General features: G+C 37.1%; 1 protein-coding gene across 3 annotated transcripts in view; it reads left to right on the top strand.

The window, feature by feature from the left end:
- The window catches only part of SIPA1L2 (signal induced proliferation associated 1 like 2), a 127640-nt gene that overhangs the window by 47009 nt on the left and 66335 nt on the right, over nt 1-14296 (top strand). For all 3 annotated transcript variants that reach the window (XM_082302499.1, XM_082302500.1, XM_082302498.1), the window contains exon 3: nt 6478-8181. In XM_082302499.1, the coding sequence (XP_082158625.1) occupies nt 6717-8181 (1465 nt within the window). In that variant the 5' untranslated portion in view covers nt 6478-6716. The remainder of the gene's footprint in view (nt 1-6477; nt 8182-14296) is intronic.

The following is a 14296-nucleotide window of genomic DNA, read 5'->3' as shown; positions in this document are numbered from 1 at the left end:
AGAGGAGGATATCCAGTTGGTTCTGGAAATCGAATTAGCCTTAATGCATCTCTGTCAAATCTTGTGTTAATGGAGCAATAGAATATTGTAGGTATTAATATTCTAAGAAAACGCAGTGTCGAAACAGTCACAAATTTATCTAAACGTATTTTTTAGTAACAGAAGGTGATTTCTAACGAAAAGTTTAAAATCAATAACAGTAAAGCTATGGTCAGTAATAGTTCTGTATAAATAATAGCTCTCACTGTCATTCACTGAGAGATAACCTCGGTTGCTTGATGAAAAACTTAAGCAGTGTTTTCTAACTAAACAAAGCATGCATTGAGATAAAATGTGTAGGACCAAATATTCAGGAAAACTAATAGAAGATAAGCTAAAGGGAAGCTGCTGGAACTTTGTAGATATTTGGTATAATGAGTTACACCTAAGAAAGTGTATCTTTTGTAATGGCTTTTTCTCTGAATGGATGCAGTATGTTTAGAACTAACCAAGCTGACACATAGTATTGAGTTTTGTATTTAGCAGTTGGAAGTTGAGATTTATTAAAATATTTTCTCCGGAAATGCCAACATGTCAGGTGGGGAATCTTGACCATAAGATAAACAAGTCTAGCATTTTTAATGGGTCTACTTACTGCTAGATCTTACACAATTATTTCTCTAGGTGGTCAGATTTTTCTCAGCCTGTTAGTGGAGGAGGACAGTTATGGTTGGAGAGGTCTCTCCCTTAAAAGTAAGATAACTTTCATTGAACAGCACCAAACAGATGTGGAATTTAAAGTTCTGTTGCATCTCTGTCTCAATATTTATATGCATCTGCCATTTTCTTTGTTGGAGAGGGGAACCACGTTTGAAGAACAGAGTATGGTTTTTTATTTGTATTTCTTTTTTACCCAAAATCTTGAACCAGTTCAAAACTAGCGCAATTCCACTGTTTTGATAAGAAAAGTGATGGTCTTGTACCAACACTGAGAATCATGTAGGCTGTTGTCACTCTTAGCTATAGCTCCTTCCCTCCCACTCCCCATGATTGTTTGTGGATACATTTCTGTAACTACATTATTTCAATATAGGATTTTCTCAGTTTCTACTCTGAATTTTCTCTCACAGAGACTATAAATTTAAAGAAATACAGCATAGCTAGGGAAATGTGCAACACATATTCACTACACAGCAGCTCATCTGTATTTCCATTTGTCAAATGAGGGTCTTCTCATCATTCTTCTGCCTCTTTTCTATGTCTGCATGTTAATCAAGTGTCTGAAATATGCATATGCGAAGTAACCATTTATACTGTAGTAGTTATAGCTTTAGTTTTAAATTTGATGTATAATAATTTGAACCACTTTTTTTCATAAGCTCTGCTCATAATTTGTTCATTGTATTATTTCCAATCCATTTTCCACAGCTGCAATCTGAATAAGTGGCTCAATTATAGTTTAGTGTTATTCTTTAATATTCACTGAGCCCTATGGAAAACTTTGAAAGAAATATTTTATTTAAAGACAATTATGCTTAAATATCATCGTTTTCTAAAGACATTTGCATGAAAAAAAGGCAAAACCATGAAGAACTAATTTTTTCTTTTTCATACTACTGTCTGCAGTAATAATTCTCCCGTGTGACATCATAATTAACTGTCACGTGATATGATATCACAGTTTAGTGTGATCAGAATTCTCTGACTTGAACACACAAATAGCATTGCTCAAAAACCAGACATAGCTGTCACTTTGTTCTGAAAATTGGATAGTTCTTTTAGGAACCATTAACAATATTAAGAAATCATTAAGAAATAGGTGCTGTTAATAGATATATTAAAATATGTAAATCTAAGAATGCTTGCTAATGTAATCTGTTTTTAAAAATAAACAAACAAGTTTGAACTTTAAATAAAAAACTTTTTTCCATTATTTTGTCATTTTTCAAAAATAACTTCTTTTTTTTCTGGTGGCAATCTTAGTTTTAGGAAATAATACCTCGTGACAGATTTGTTCAGTGAGTTATCTGTTCTAGAAACTGTAAAAATATAGGCAGCTTAGAAATCATGTTCATTTGTCCTTTGCACTCTTCTTTTTCATTGCACTTGAAAGCATGCGCAGAATTTTCTTGCAAACTTTAGATTCCCATGAAGTGGCCATTGTGTAGCTGCTGCTCTGCTGTACTGGCCAAATACATAACACTAGTACCCCACTATGTGTTTCTTTGAAGACTGGAAACTAACTGGAGGGAGACACAGAAAATGCTGTGTAGAACCAATTGAATGCAAATTAAATGTCTGATCTTCAGCTTTTGGCATATTATTAGTGCCTATACTCCTGTTTTATCAAATTGCACTTCCCGTTTTTTTAAGATTAGTAGAGCTTGAGAGTTATGGTGTATAGAATTGTCATCTTGATAAATAGTAGAGATTAATGCTTTCATCCAAATTATGCATTCTTTTTAGGATGATAGCATTACATAATAATAGGGGCAGATTTCCAAAGTCTTGATCAACAAAATGATCACAGAGAGACTTCTTAAATAATTCATTTCCATCTATCAAGGCTGACATGAGGCAGCGTTACCAAACAACCTCCTTTTGACAGGGTAGTCCAATAGTACAGTTCTTATTCATTGCTCCGCTACTGGCACAGGAACACTTGTGGGCACATATCCAGGTCCCCAGGAAACTTGGAATCGTTCCACGTTAAGGAACTGTAACTGTAGCTAACAAACCAGCTGCTGTATTGAGCTCAGAAGGAAGTCTTTGTAGCTGTGTGGAAGGAACTTAAGTTATTTGCATAACATCCAGCAGTCTTGGTGGGAAGGGTTGGCAGGAGCACAACAGCAGGGTAGGCATCCAGCTTTTCTTTTTTGACCTTATCTGTCACTGATTCCATTCTTCAGTGCTAGGGTGAGATGAAAAGAGAGGGAAGTCAAGAACTTGACCAAAAGAGCTGTACAGGTCTGAAGAGAAGAGTACTCATGGTCATATTGACAGCATTCTTTGTGGAAGTAATAGTTTATTAAATTCAACAAAAAATATTGGTTTATAATAAATAGTATCAACATCAGTGCAGTATTTGTGAGTTGGTAAACTCTTACTGTGGAGAGAGAAAATCCTTAACAACAGATAAATGAAACTAAATGAGACTAAATGCTATCCATCAGCATAAGTCAGCTGTCAGCCAGAACATGCTGTTGTACTGAGTTACAGAAATTTACAGAAAGGGTCAATCATGTTAAAAACAGGCAGATTTTTTTTCAATTAGGCCGATTTCAGATTAGGGAAAAAAAATAAGCAATATCTCTTAAATATATTGCATCACTTCTTCAAACATTACTATTTCCAATAAAATATCAATCTACATTTCCAAATAGGCGTTTCTTTAGTTCTGTCACACCAGCTTTGCACTGTAAAGAAAACAAATTCTCTATTTAAGTACTGTCTTTTGCAATATACCTCTGTTAGAACACTCAGGCCATACTTCATCAAGTATTTAAGCTACCACCACCACCAGAGGAAAAAAATGCCTTGCTTTCCCGTGGCCTTCAGGCTCTCTGCTGCCTTCCACAAATACAGATGTTTGTGAGGCCAAACAGTAAGTCACATTGTGGATTTGGATTGAAAATAAGTAGGGTGCCAGTGTCCATCTGTTGCTCTTTCCTTCTGCCTCCCACCACCTCGCCTCCAGTTTCATTTCAACTTTCATTATGGTCCTGGTCCAATTCACTACTTTTGCACAAATGCTTATGATAGAAAAAGGGCTGACACAAGAGAAAAATGGAATTCTTGCAAGATAGCCTTTTCTTACCTTATATATATATTTTTTCCTATTTTTAAGAGATTAATTTTTACTTAAAAATGCATAAACTAATGACTTCTATGAATGCTTTTTATGTAGGAAAGGGCAGGAAGGCTAGAAAATGTAATTCACCATAATTTCAAAGAAAATTGAATTAACCTTTAATAAGAAGTTAAATATCTATCCCAGTACTTGAAATTAAACTTACTGTGCTCTCTTCTATATTCTGTCAGAAACAGAAAAGATGATTCTGGAATAGTTTAGTTTTCCTTCAGAGTGTGTATTTAGCAAAGGTTTCTTCCACTTCTATGATTGTATAAAGAACAGTCTAAGAGATGATTAAAGAGCTGCCAGCTGTTCATGTTAATTTTCACAGAACTTCCGGGTACTCAAACTTTGCAATATTACTTGTGCTCCAAAAATGTTGAGCATATTGACATAGCTGAGAGCAGTCCTGCAAAGAAAGGCTTTGGGTTATTGGTGAATGAAAAGCTGGACATGAGCCAGCAATGAGTGCTTGCAGCTCAGAAAGCCAAGCACATCCTGGGCTGCATCCAAAGCAGCATGGCCAGCAGGGTGAGGGAGGGGATTCTGCCCCTCTGCTCTGCTCTGGTGAGACCCCACCTGGAACACTGCAGCCAGCTCTGGGGTCCCAGCACAGGAAGGATACTGATGTGTTGGAGTAGGTCCAGAGGAGGCCATGAAGATGATCAGAGGAGTGGAACATGTCCTGTGAGGAAAGGCTGAGAGAGCGGTTGTTCTGCCTGGAGAAGAGGTGGCTCCAAGGAAACCTAATTCTGGCCTTCCAATACCTAAAAGGGGCCTACAAGAGAGCTGGAAAGGAACTTTTTACAGGGCATGTAGTGACTGGATGAGGATTAACTGTCTGAAACTAAAAGAGATTAGATATTAGGAAGAAATTCTTCGATATGAGGGTGGTGAGACTCTGGAACAGGTTGCTCAGGGAAGCTGTGGAACCCCCATCCCTGGAAAATGTTCAAGGCCAGGTTGGATGTGGCTCTGAGCAACCTGGTCTGGTGGGTGTCCCTGTCCATGCCAGGGGAGTTGGAAGTAGATGATCTTTAAGGTCCCTTGCAACCCAAACTATTCTATGATTCTTTACCAATATTTTTTTTTGTGTAGTATTTTCATAAGTCAGTGTTTAAAAATCCTACTTGCCACATTTCAAATGCTTTTTCTCTGAACATGTCAGGTGTTTAAATAATCTTTTGGATTCCTGTAAGGAACCCAAGACTGTTTTTAATTTTCTTCATTGGCTGTCAAGGAATTTGTATGGAGTAAAAGTAAGCTGCAGTGATACATTGTTATTGTCAGCAATTTCTACTACCACTCACATAGAAACCATAGCCATTATGAGAGTGCTGAAGTCTAACTTGTGTTTGTTGCCTCGTTACTGCAGAAGTCTTCTAAAGTTTGCTGCATCAAACACAATTTTTGTTGATTTCTGACAAGCAGAAAGAAATAAGGTGTCATATTTTAATTTATATTATTCCTTTGGCCCTCATCCTTCCTCCCCATCCTCCAAGGAATTTTTATCACATTAAATATAGGAGAAAAAACACTCATCTTCTGAACTCCTCTTACCCCCTCATATCTTCATTGAAATCAAGAGAGAATTCATATTTCAAGCTAATTTAACCTGACTTCTTTTTAGTTTCTGGTAAAGGCATATTATCCTTATTTGCAGCATTTTAAAAGATCATTATGTTGGCATTTTTGTTTGAGGAATAAAATCTGAAGAAGAAGTGCACAACATTCTGTCTTGTCTCTTGTTTTAGTCTGCTTTTATGAATGGATTAATGGATGGGCTCTGCCTGCAAATGAATCTTCACAGCATGAGTCATGGTCATTCTTAAGACTATTGAAGAGTATTTTATATCCTAACAGTTCCAATTTTGTAATAAAATTGAGGCTTATCAATAGAGCTGCTATCTTTTCTTATTTACAGAAGAAAACAGACAGGTTCTTTATCACAATAACTGAGTTAACAGTCTAGTTTGCAACCAGAGGAATATAATATAACAGAAACAACTGTAACTCTTTTACACAGCTAAATAATAGTTTGCACTCCAAAGAAAGGAATGTAAGTAAACCTCCCTTTGGGAAGAGAGGGGGAAGGAAATGAAATACATTAATTCACTGAATTAATCATAGTGGAACAATTACTTTTAAATATTCTTTTAAATGGGGCAAAACACATTTCTCTGTAGAATGTGCTATCTGCTCCATATATTTTACCTACCAGTCTTGCCCAGCACTCCTGTGCGCATTTACCATTTTCAGGAAAGCTTGGAAAAAGACATCTTAGATATTACATAAACAAACCCCAGTGATTAGACAGAGAATAGGCATCTAAGCTGCTGACAGTATTGCAGGGAATGCATAGAGAATTGTCTGTGGCTATTCTGCTTGTGCATGTATTGGGGAGGCCATGAGAGATGCAAGTTCAAGCTGATCACATCCTGTGGAATCACATGAAAAACTGGAACTGTTACATTTGCTGGGTTTTAAGGAGTCCAAGGATAGAAAATGATACAGAGCAAGTCACTTTAGGTCCATCCAGTTTCATGGGGTGTTTTATATATGTACAAGCAACAGTGGAAACTTACTGTTATTGGCTACAAATATTTTAATACACTTTCTTTTTATTTTTTTTTCCTTATGAACAGATTTAAGAAATTTGTCTGGATTAATACTGAACTGAATGCATCGGAACTGAAGGAAATGTTTTGAGATTAATCTGACAGAAGTCTTGCAAAAATGGTACACTGAGGTCCCTGCCTGCCCCTGTGGGAAGACTGTAACTGTATTTTTATATTGCAGTTTATTGGCCCATAAAAGACAATGTAATAACAAATGTAACAGTAAATTTATGCAATAGTAGTGGTTCCCCTCCCACTGACTGGATATGAGTGATCAAAGGTCTTTGCAAGAAGATAAGCACAAGGTTAGCAGAACTTCCTCCAAGTTCAGGGAGTCTTCGAGAAGCATGCAATCTGATGATTATTTCGCTAGAAAACTTAAAGCCTTGAACGGTAGCATGGGTCCTCCTGTTTCTTCAAATGCCTCTAGCAAAGCTGAAAATAATCAAACAAATGGTACACCAGCCGTGCCTAAAATGGGTGTTCGAGCAAGGGTATCTGAGTGGCCTCCTAAAAAGGATTGCTCTAAGGAACTGAGTAAAGCTGCGTGGGAAAACAGACCTCCAGCCACTTATGAAGGTGTTGGCTCAGTACTTCCAAATGGACAAAATGACCAAAGCGATGAACAGCAAGAAGAGCTAGAACTGGAATTTACAGAGGGAAAGTATTCAATTGGAGATCTTTTTGTTCATTCACCTCAAAGAGGACTTCATCCCATAAGGCAACGAAGCAACAGTGATGTGACAATAAGTGATATTGATGCTGAAGATGTGTTAGACCAAAATGCTGTTAACCCAAATACTGGAGCAGCTCTTCACAGAGAATATGGCAGTACTTCTTCAATTGATAGACAAGGCTTGTCTGGAGAAAATTTTTTTGCAATGCTGAGAGGATACAGAGTGGAAAATTTTGAACATAAAACCCTTGCTCCTTTTGGATTTTCTGAGTTTTTCCACTGTGATCCTACGGTTTCTCCGAGTCTACATGCTGCTGCACAGATTTCCAGAGGAGAATTTGTCAGGATTTCTGGCCTGGACTATATGGATAGTGCCCTACTTATTGGTCGAGACAGGGAGAAATCTTTCAAGAGGAGACTTAAATCAGAAGCAGTAGAAACATCCCTGTTTAGAAAACTGCGAGCTGTTAAAAGTGAGCACGAGACCTTTAAGTTTTCATCAGACCTGGATGATAGGCTTGACAGAAACATTCGTTCTTGGAACTGTCAGAAATGTTTTGCACATTATGATGTTCAGAGCGTTTTGTTTAACATAAATGAAGCAATGGCTACCAGAGTAAATGTAGGAAAAAGAAAAAATATAACTACTGGGGCTTCAGCTGCGTCACAAACTCAGATGCCCGCAGGCCAGACTGGAAACTGTGAATCTCCTTTGGGAAGCAAAGAGGACCTCAATTCAAAAGAGAATTTAGATGCTGATGAGGGTGATGGGAAAAGCAATGATTTAGTATTGAGTTGCCCTTACTTCAGGAATGAAACTGGTGGGGAAGGAGATAGACGGATTGCACTTTCTAGGGCAAATTCAGCATCTTTTTCTTCAGGTGAAAGTTGTTCTTTTGAGTCCTCTCTGAGTTCCCATTGCACAAATGCTGGTGTTTCAGTACTGGAAGTACCAAGAGAAAACCAGTCCATTCACAGAGAGAAAGTGAAGCGTTACATCATAGAGCACATTGATCTTGGAGCATATTATTACCGCAAGTTCTTCTATGGAAAAGGTAAATTTTTCTAAACTGTTCTGACATATCCATGCATTAGATTTAAATTGTTTAGTAAAGATTAGTTTTTGTTTTCCTTCTTCTCTATAGAGAGACTTAGGTATTCCAGAGGATCCTGAAACTCTTTATTAAAATTAAACCTGTTATTTTTGCTCTCTCAGGGCAAAGAAGTGGGTTATGTATGGTTGTGCAATACCTGTGTGAGTTCGTTAAGTGATTTTATGAGAGGTCATATAAAATAGCATGTAAGCTAACTTCTCCAACCCAAACTTTCTTGATCAGCAGGAAAAAAAGATGTCATTTATATCCAGTAAATGCATTGGAAATACTGATACCCAGAGTGGAAATAATTGTTTCCTAAAAGGTGACTCCAAAAGAGAACGTTTTATTATTGAGGCTTCCAACTCTTCTAGATTCGACTGTCTTCAAGTGTGTCTTGAGGCCTTTCATATTGTATGCACATGTACATGCTCCTTAAATAGAGAGCTTCTGATGTTATTTAGTTTTCCAGCTTAAAGAAGGATGTTTTATGCATTTCTCCTAGCCTTATACTCCTTTCTTTTAGGATATGATCAGTCTGCAAAAATGCCAGCATACTCTTGTCAGCAGAGTAATTATCTTGGCTTGAATCATTATTCAGATAAACTATTTCCACTCTGTGATCAGCTTTGATAGTTTGCATTCAGTGCTGGCTTGTGCAATGAGTATGAAATCCCTGGTTTTGTGGGAGAACCCCAAAATACCTGTCTCTGTCCTTTCTGTATTATGAATTACAGTTTTTATTAAAAGAAAAGGAAAAAAAAGTCTGCTTTTGTTTTTAAAAAACTGTTCCAGACCAATTCTTTTTGTTCTTCTTGAAGTCATACTTCCTCTGCTTTCTAACTATATTTGAACATCAGGAAATAAGCACTGTACTGTTACTCCTTCCTGCTGTAACCCTTTAAAAGGGACTCAAAAGAGGATCCACATCAGTGCTGGGCACAATACAATAGACACTGAGAACATATTAACTGTAAAAAACCTATATTTAAAAGGCAAGGAAGAGAAGAATTTGGATCTGTGATGGAAGAGGAATACAAAGACCCACAGTTAAGCAAGGAACAGGCAGCAAATCCACAGGTTCAAAATGGATTTCAAGCTGGACAGGTTGTAAAGCAGATAGAAAGTGTTGAGGAAGTCAGAGTTCAAGAGAATGAGGGGAAACTTGTAACAAAAGGGTGGCATATTTTTTGAGGGGCAGAGAGAAGAAAAGATTGGCACACACGAAAATGAAAGGAAGACTGTCAATAGACAAAGGTGGTGGCAGGATAGGTGGAGGGGGGAGGACAAGAATTGAGCCAAATGAAAGAGAACTTGTTTGTGAAGTGTTTTGATCTTGGATGAGTTACAAATGCTGAAGTGCAGAACACTTCTGTGAAGAAAAATCTTGTCAGAGAAATTATAAAAAGAAAATGCAGATGGATACTCAAAGCCACTTTAAATGACATATTGTAAACAAACCTAATGACCTTTCTGGAAAATTGATGTGAATGTAATTAGTTTTAATTAACTTCTGTTCTGAAATAGTATCATAGTTTCTCAGAGTTTTATCCCACCTAGTTTAATAGTAGGAAACTTGAATTGCAACTAATCGTTCCCTAGGTAGAGTTCTTCAAAAGTAAATATAGTATGATATATTTAATATCCAGTAAAAAATTGCTACCTTCTCACCTTTCCAATGATATGTAAGCCATGGCCTGTTGTGCATTATCTTTTTATAGAGCTGTAACAGAAGTTACATGAGGGAAATCTGTATTGAATGGCTCTTATGATGCAGCAAGTCAGGGCCAACAAGATAATGAAACTAAAATCTTAATTTTTAACATCTACCATCTTAAGGTTTCATACACATAAGGAATCTCCGCATTAATTTCAATTGAATACAGTTCTCACCTAAGCAAAACTTCTTGTGGGTAGAGGAAATAATCCAGACATTTTGTGTTGGGCACCAACATGTGTTGCTGCTGGCCTAAACTTCCATATAAAAAAAATTGACATTTATGTTCAAACTCGGTCTACATTATGCTCTTCCATGACAGTGAGCTCTCCTAGCTGATTTTTCATTGATTTGTAGATTTAGTTGTGCAGTTTAATTTTACCAAAATCTTTGCAGGAGGATGAATTAAAACTTTAGCAAACAAAGGTTACTTGTACATACTGCAACAGATTTTCTTTGCCTTTAAGAAAATATATATGAAAAAGAAATAGCTTTCTGAATATTTGATTTTGTTCACAGTCTTATAATTGGCACTTTTCAGCATACCAGTTTTATTTCTGTTTTAAGATGCATGGAAGAAACACCCTGGCATGTGTAGCACTAATTATTCCATTCCCCTTCAAGAAATATGAGATTAGGGATTCAGTGTTTTCTGAAATGAGTTGTAGTTTTATACTGCATATTTATAAGCTTTGTAACTATTGTTAAAATCAAATCCAACACAACTGATATAAAATATGTTATGTTTATTGAATATATCATCTCGGTTTTCAGCTGAGATTTGTAAAAGCTAGAATATATTGTTTTATCTCATGGTTTTGATAATCATTGATTTGTCCTTTTCCCTCTGTGCAATTATCCTCATAATTCCTTGAGACTTGTCTACTATTACCATGCTTTTTATTTGAGGGATGCTTGCAACCATTTAATGTTACTGTGTCTGTCTGCTGATATGGGACTGCAAAAATGTCCTAAAAGAAGTGTACAGGCTTAGAAAGCTATTGGTATTAACTCAGTATTGTACAAGTAAGACCTTTGTGTTTGAAGAAAAATTGACAACTATTCCTCAAAATGAAAAAGTAAAAAATGAAAAATATTGTAACATCCCTCTAGATCTCAGCTAGAAAATAGCACTTATTTTCTTCTTTTCTCCCCAGCTGATTCTTTTAAACCAACATAAATACATTTAAACAAGCTCAATGAGTTAGTACTTTTTGAAATTAAAAAAATGATGCCTTTAATTAAAAATGTTTTCCCCAAATCCCAGAAGATTAGTAGCCATGCTATTCTTCAATTTACTTCAGCTTCCTTACTTTCTTTTTCTGAAACTGGTTTATCTATTTTATTTTTAATGCATATAAATAGTGTATTTGGTTTTCTGTCTTTCATGTTGTACAAGAAATTAGTAGGTATATTTTGCAGACACTTGCATTATTCTGCTCAATAGTACTGCAGCCAAGAAATCTAGTAACTGTGTAATACCCTTTTCTAGATTTACATCAAAATGGACAGCTCTAGACTTCCAGCTGAGGAGTTTACCTTATGTCAAAGCCTGAATTATGCAGCTGTGGGGAGTTTTATGTTATTGGAAGTGTTTGACCTCTGAACTTCTCTTTCTCTCTTGCTCTCAGTCTTTGTGAACTCCAGTTCCACTTGATAAAATTGCCCATCCAGGCTCAAAGTTTTAATTTAACACTGGGAAGTCCGTAAGGTACATGATTTATCCATGGAGATAGAATGCTCAGACTGGGAAAGGAATGGAGTTGGAGAGCATGAGCAAATAATTTAATGTCTGTGCCTCTTTGATTCCAGGTGTTCCTTCCAAAAAAAGTTGTAATGTGCTGCTGCTCATTTTCCTTCCATTGGGAGATGGATTGTAACCACCTACATACTTCATAGATAGATTTTTGAAAGACTACTGGAAACCTAATTTAAACTTGATTTGAGAAATAAGACTGTCATTTATGTAGAGATGACTTCATTCTTTTGTATTAATTCTGAGAGTATGGATAACTTCTTAGTGAAAGACATTTTGCAAAAAACTTCTTTACTCACGTCTATAAATATGTCATTGCAAAAATGTATCAAACTAGCTCCAAAATGCTAGCAAAATGTTTTTTAATCCAGACAATCTCTAAGGGGAAATTAATCAATCAATTGTTATTTAAAATTTGGGATTATGGCATGAATTCAATTGGAAGAAATTTCTGGAGGCGATCCAGTCTATTTCCCACTTTAAAGCTCCCTTTAAATATAGGTTCTGAATAGGTTGCTCAAAACCTGTTTCCTTTTAGCTGTCCCTTTAGCATTTTTACTGTCTCTAATTCTCCTGGCAACCTGTTTGTGTTGGATTCCCCTCACTGAGAGGAACTGGGTACCCTGTGAGCACAGGCTGCCCAGCAGCCAGCAGAACCTCCCATCACTGGTGGGATCCAGCAGCTTTTTCCTCCTTTAATCTGCTCTTCTCCAGCTGCAAAAGCCCATTTCTTTTAGCCTTTCCTCATCTTTTATGTTCTCCAGCCCTCTAATTGTCCTCATAGTTGTCTGTTGGCCTTGTCCCACTCTGTCCAAAACTGGATGCTGCTTCTTACATGGCCTCAAAAGTACCAAACAGAAAGGCATAATGTTCTCCTGAGCTGCTGGAATACTCTTGGCCAGAGTGTGGTTGCCCTTCCTCTCTGCTGGGAGGTTCTGCTGGCTGCTGGGCAGCCTGTGCTCACAGGGTACCCAGTGCTTTTCCCCAGAGATGCTCCTGAGGCAGTTGGTCCTCAGACTGTGCTGTTGTATGAGCTTGTTCTGTTCTACATGCAGGTCTGTGTTGGTCTTCATAAGGCTTTTTCAGTCCATTTTCTTGGATTGTAAAAATGGGAGTTTGTTTTAAAGTGTCAGGTTGAAAACTTCAGATGGTTTAGGAGTTGCTTCACATGAAGCTCACCTGTGACAGCTCAGCAGTAGCTGCCTCCAGGGGAAGGGGAGAGTGGGAGGTGAAGCACAGACACCCTACAGCTGTAGAACTCTGCTTGTGTGGCCTTGTCCTTGCCTGCTTTGTTAAAAGTGCAAGGATTATGCATTTCCATGTCTGCCCCGTGCACATATTCCTGATTTTTCAAAAGTCTGCTGGTTATTCCCCTTCACCTGGTGCACCCATCTGCAGTCCTAACCTCCAATACATGAACAATATATTCTCTTTGAGCTTGGTCACAGACATCAACTTGTTGAGGATGCACTCCATTCCATCATTTAGATAATGTAAAACCCTATTAAACAGTAACAGCTCCACTATCAAATGCTGATAAACATTTTAGTAACTGGCCACTAATTGTAATTTGTATTACTGATCACAGTCCATTAAGGCCAACTGTCCAGCCAGTTTCCATCCACCTTGTAATTTGCATGTCCAAAGCATGTCTTTTCAGTTTAGCTACACAGATACACTATGGGAGACTGTGTGAAAAGCATTACTAAAGTACAAGTGGGTGACATTCATTGCTCCTTCCTCATCCGTAAAGCCAGTCACATCACTGTAGAAAACAACTGGATTGGTCATGCATGATTTGCATTTTTTAAGTCTGTGCAGGCTGTTTCCAAGCATCTATTTGTCCTTCATGTGCCTGGAAATGTCTTCCATGAGAATTTGTTCCTTAATCTCCCTGGGAACTAAGATTTATGGTGACTGTTCTATGGCTTCCCAGACCCTCTTGCCCCTTTTTAAAGGTGACTGTAACTACTCACTATGAACTTTTAAAGGTGGTAAGCAGGAGCCTCAACATGGGTCCTGTTTGGTCACAATGATTTGAGTATGTCTGGTCTCCCTAAATGGTCTCTAATGTGATCTTTCTCTTCAGTTGATAGTGCTTTACTCTCCCAGACTGGACCAGTTGGCTCAAGGATGAATTTAGCTATTCATCAGACATTGAAGAGTTACTAGACTCAGTTTTCCCTTGTTGAGGCTGAGTTGTTGCTTTGAATGGAAAGGTGTGAATAAGAATAAGAATAAGAATAAATCTTATTTGTTCAAAGACTCTTAGCTTTTATTCAAGCTTATATGTAGATACAGTTTCTCCAAACTAGTTTCATACAGCATCAAGCAAAAAGATTAATTTCATTGTAAAAAAAGGAAAAGAAAATTTCATAGTAGCAGCAGTTGCAGTAATTTATGTGATATGAGTGACCACTCCTCTCATCAAAATTAGCATTTTATGATTTATGTACTCATTGTACAGTTCAGAAGATCACAAGCTGTTGTATTCACAGACCTCATAGTTCAATTAAAAATAATATTTTTTCTTGCTGCAGAAATTTTTTTTTTTTAGGTTTGATGAACATTTTCTAGGAGACTCATACTTTACTATTCTCTTA

Source organism: Coloeus monedula, assembly GCF_965178545.1.
Source record: "Coloeus monedula genome assembly, chromosome: 2".
Taxonomy (NCBI): domain Eukaryota; kingdom Metazoa; phylum Chordata; class Aves; order Passeriformes; family Corvidae; genus Coloeus; species Coloeus monedula.
This window is presented reverse-complemented; position numbering and strand designations above follow the sequence as displayed.